Genomic DNA, 5000 nt, shown 5'->3' on the forward strand with positions numbered 1-5000 from the left:
CGAATTTGACTGAGTTCCAGACGTGCGCGCCGAGGGCCTGCGAGGGCCGAGAGACGGTGTTTAATCTGAGAGTGGGCGGCTGGAGCGAGTGCCAGAGTTTGCCAGTGCCTCCGGTGGTGTTGCCGACCTCCACGGCCGCCCCCGTGCGCGCTGTGCGCCAAACCCGCCGGCGGAAGGGCAAGGAGCGGAAGGGCAGTAGAGACCCAGAGATGAGGGAGCTCATCAAGAGCAAGAGAAACCGCAACCGGCTCAGTCGGATGGAGGATGACCTCTGGAATATGGAAATAGGATTTCAGGCCCGACAAGTGGTTTGCGTTCATCGAAATGGAAGTACAGTGCCGCTCAGGTTAGTGACTTTCAGCATTAGAACTAAAGAGCTAATTTGGCATGAATAAACATGAGGTTTTGACGAATGCATGCATGCTGTGCAGTGTTAGTAGCCTATTGTAAGCAGTGTTGGGGGAAAAAAAAAGTAATAAATTAAAATCAAGTCATTTAGTTAGTAGTAATAGGAGTGTGTGTTGTGTGATTTTGCATTCTTAAAAGATTACGATCATGTGTTACATTATTTACCTAACAACAAGCCATTCTCACAAACATTGGCTGTGAATTTTGATTTCTTTGTGGACGAGTTGAATAGTGAAAATCCTACAACCTTGAAATAGACCTTAAAATGACTTCTACTTAATTGATTACAGTTTTCAGAACGGAGTTCTTTTGTAAGGGCTTAATTTCTTCGGTGTAACAAAGTTAAAGGACATTCAAATATTTACATTTAAATGCAGTGTCTCATTATAACTGAAGACTTAGGGCCCTATCATACGCCTGGCGCAATGTGGCGCAAGGCGCGGCGCAATAGTCTTTTGCTATTTTCAGCTTGGTGCAAGAGTCGTTTTGAGGCTTTGCGCTACGCTGTTTAAATAGCAAATGCATTTGCGCTCATATGTGCGCCCATAGGCGTTCTGGTCTGGTCTGACACGCCCTGAAAGCGTTTGCGCCCTGCGCATTGCGCATTGCGCTTTGCGCATGGACCGTCAAAATTTTATTAATTTAACTACATTTGCAACAAATAATAACTTGCCCGGCAAGTGGTTTTTGTTCTTCGAAATGAAAGTGGTGCTGCTCAGGTTAGTGACTAAAATATTCAGGGGAAATACTAGCATTAGAATTTAAGACCTAGTATAATTTGGGATGAGCAAACATGAGGGCTTGAGAGACGGATGTAGGTTACAGTATTTATGGTTAGCATGTTGTGCACTGTTAAAGGGCACCTATGATGAAAATCATCCTTTGTAAGTTGGTTGTACAGAACCGTGTAGGTATAGTCCATTTCAATGGGTTGATACCATTGGCCCATAAATATCTCCTGCTTGTTCTCAAACTGTTTTAATAACTGTAACAAGATGCAATTCAATCAAATCTCAACATTAAAACCAAATATATATATTATAATGTTATTCATCAATATGTGGACCTTATATGATTCTCAGGAGCTATGGAGATTAAAAATGTTGAACAGGAAATACAATAGGACCATTGTTATTGTTTACATACCTCAAAATGGTTTATAGTGTGTATACAGTCATATGGGAGTGATCTAAACACAACAAGTCTCCTTTTTAAAATTTACTGATGTTTTAATAGGATCTAAATCCCAGTGATTTTGAGGCCCACCACAACATGAAATAGAAGCGTGGTTTCCCTGCCCACCGAATTGATTGTCAGGTGTCAAATCTCAATATCATAATAACACATATACACATGTCCACAGAGCATTTTTTTTTTTTCCAAAGAAACTGGGATTAACTCTCTGTGATCAGCTGCTCCTTACTAATTAGTTTTATAAGTTTAACAGTTTTTAAAACAGTGCATGTTTGTAATAAAGAAAAGAAAATCGGCATGTAATTCTTATCTGCTATAATCACCATGGCCATATGGTGTCAGTAAACACGCATATATATGTGTGTGTGTGTGTGTGTGTGTGTGTGTGTGTGTGTGTGTGTGTGTGTGTGTGTGTGTGTACTGCAAACGGCATTTGCTTGTGACTCATCGTTTCAGAAAGGCTTGAATAAACTTCACTACAAACACATCAAATAAACATGCTTGGTATTTTTGACTCATGACTAGGCCCACCTGGAATCTGTGTGCGCAGAATTCCTCAGATTTTCCGCAGATTTCCAAAGATTTTTAGCCCATCATTAATTCTGTTTATTTACTTGAGTAAATGTGTGTAAATCTAAATTTATTTAGTTGTTGTTAATTAATTTCAGTAATATTATTGACTAATGTGAAAATGTTCATCTGATTTGGATTTAAAGCCACAGGCTACAAAAACAGCTACATTGTGATCAGACACCAAAATGGGCAGAATCTACATTGTATAATAAATAATCTGATGGGTATTTTGAGATAAAACTTTTAGACACATTTTAACGACACCAAAGGCTTATCTTACCTCTTGAAATAGGGGTAAAAATGGTGTCCTTTAAAGCAGCAAGTCACACTGACAAACAATGCTTGTGGATTTTTGATATCTTGGTAATTACACCTAGATAGTAAATATAATACACAGTAAAAATTGAAATGTTACAGATTTGATGGACGGATGTGTGTGCTGTGAGCAGCAAGTATGTCATGCTTTCAAAAACTAGTTGTGGAATTTGATGTCTTAGTAAACAAGAGCTGAATAGTAAATATCTCACTGTAAAAATTTTTATCATTATTATTAAAATTTAGCTGATTAGACTAGTTTATTTTAAAATTATCTTTGAGTTATAGATATGTATTTATTTTTTAAACAATGCTATTTATGAATTAATAATAGGGGTGTCAAAATGAATTGTTTATTCGGTGCACCGCGATGCAGGACAGTTCGGCATCGGTTCAGTAATACATCATCAACAGTTATTACGTACTGATGTCATTTATCTCATATGTGCTACGTCACGGGGGGAATACTACGGCAAGGGAGGCGATCGCAAGCAAATATAACTTATGGGTTAGAGGCAATCCTAGTCTTTTCTGTTCAGTGCGTGACCAATCATAAGCATTTAACAACTCACTCGGCAATGCTTAAAAAGCAAGCAGAATTAATATTTACGTTTGTTTATATGCTTTAAATGCTCATGTTGTTGTTTGCATGTACTTGAACTTTGTTTGATGCAAAGGGTTTTCTTTGAGCAAGTAAAATTTAAGGTACAGTACATATATTTGACTGCTTGTATTAAAGGACAAGATTGTATTACAAATACATGTAAAATGTATTTAAAAATTCTATATATTTAAATACAAGAATTATGTTGCTAAGTAAAATATGAAAATTGTGTATGGAAAGCATCGTCAATGTACTGTGATGCACAGAGATATGGAATTAAACCGAATCGATGGCATGATAATTGTAACCGAACCCGTGAGACCAGTGTAGGTTCACACCACTAATGATTAATATATCTTTAGGTTAATAATAATACATTCTTTTTAAAACAATTGATCAATATTAATAATAATTTAAACATCTTGTATGGTCACATTTTTCACTTTTTAAAGGTTCTCTTGTGATGGAACTCCCCTAAAATGTAATGATAGTATTTATGAGCTCATTCAATCCATTTAACTAGTAATTACAATGCTTTGTTTATTAATTATCCATTACACGTATTAGTAATCTGTATTAGCCTGTCATTTAATTATTATATTAAGCTAATCAAGCACCAGCCACTTTATTAGGTACACCTTACTAGGGTTAGACCCCCTTTTGCCTTGAGAACTGCCTTAATCTTTCGAGACATAGATTTAACAAGGTACTTGAAATATTCCTCTGAGATTTTGCTCCATATTGACATGACAACATCACGCAGTTGCTGCAGATTTGTCGGCTACACATCCATGATGTGAATCTCCCATTTCACCACATCCCAAAGGTGCTCGATTGGATTAAGATCTGGAAATTGTGGAGGCCATTTGAGTACTGTGAACTCATTGTCATGTTTAAGAAACCAGTCAGAGATGATTCACGGTCATCTTTCTCATTCTGATGCTCGGCTCGAACTGCAGCAGATTGTCTTGACCATGTCTACATGACTAAATTGAGTTGCTACCATGTGAAAGGCTGATTAGAAATTTGTGTTAACGAGCAGTTGGATAGGTGTATCTAATAAAGTGGCCCGGGAGTGTCTAATATATATAATATATAAATATTTTTGCTTGTACTTTAGAGATTTGAGCTGATTTAGATAGAGTTTTTGAGTTACGTATGATATTCTGAAGGCTGTCTCTATCTGCAGTATGACTATTTATATTAATCACTGGTGGTCATTTTAATGTCTGCATAAACAAATGAACCATTGACACGTCCCACTTTCCCTTGAGCGATGTCTTTTTATCTGTTTTTTGTCAGATCTGTTTTTAATGATGGCTCTGGAAGTGTGGATTTTTGGCGTGTTTGTGACTGGTCTCTGGGCTCTGTCATCGCTCACCCACGCTTGATGTCTGTTTTCAGCTGCTGAAATGACAACTGTATATTCCCCAGCAGCATGAGTCTGCGCCGAGTGTGAAATCTGCCAGAGTTTTGTCGTTTCCTCCAAAGTTTTTTTGCCTCAGCTCTTCTAGGTTGTGTGTCTCCGGCTGTTTGGCCTTTGATATTTGCTTGAGCTCAGGAGCAGGAGAAGAGCTGAAAGAGAAACATCTTCCAGTGCGGCAGTCTTCCAGTTTACACAAATAACTGAATGAATAGCCAACAATGCTATGGATAAAACAATCCTGAAGACTAACATACACCGACAAAAAAAATGTGAAACTGATATGTTTTTTTTATTCAAAGTGCTTTTTTTATATTGGATTAAGTGAAAAACTTTGATTTCTGGTTTTAACCTGTTTGATTTAATCTTAAGTGAATTTAATTCTAAACTAATTTCGAGAGCTTATGATTGACCACGGCTGGTCCCATATTCGCTATCACAGGATTTACCAATCAAATATGCTGATTTGATTAAACATAATTT

General features: G+C 37.2%; 2 protein-coding genes across 21 annotated transcripts in view; one reads left to right on the forward strand and one right to left on the reverse strand.

Annotated features, from left to right (window-relative positions):
• LOC147840426 (uncharacterized) overlaps positions 1-5000 on the reverse strand; it is a 362844-nt gene that overhangs the window by 139271 nt on the left and 218573 nt on the right. The gene's annotated exons all lie outside the window — the stretch shown is intronic.
• The window catches only part of thsd7ab (thrombospondin, type I, domain containing 7Ab), a 279181-nt gene that overhangs the window by 100502 nt on the left and 173679 nt on the right, over positions 1-5000 (forward strand). For all 19 annotated transcript variants that reach the window (XR_015510182.1, XR_015510188.1, XR_015510184.1 and 16 more), the window contains 1 exon segment: positions 1-346. This exon segment is cut by the window's left edge and continues 504 nt beyond it. Coding sequence is in view for 5 of the 19 variants with exons in the window: in XM_087284994.1 (XP_087141120.1) it covers positions 1-346 (346 nt within the window). In the remaining 14 variants the exon portion in view is untranslated.

Source organism: Danio rerio, chromosome 16 (genome assembly GCF_052040795.2).
Source record: "Danio rerio strain M-AB ecotype USA chromosome 16, GRCz13ab, whole genome shotgun sequence".
NCBI lineage: Eukaryota > Metazoa > Chordata > Actinopteri > Cypriniformes > Danionidae > Danio > Danio rerio.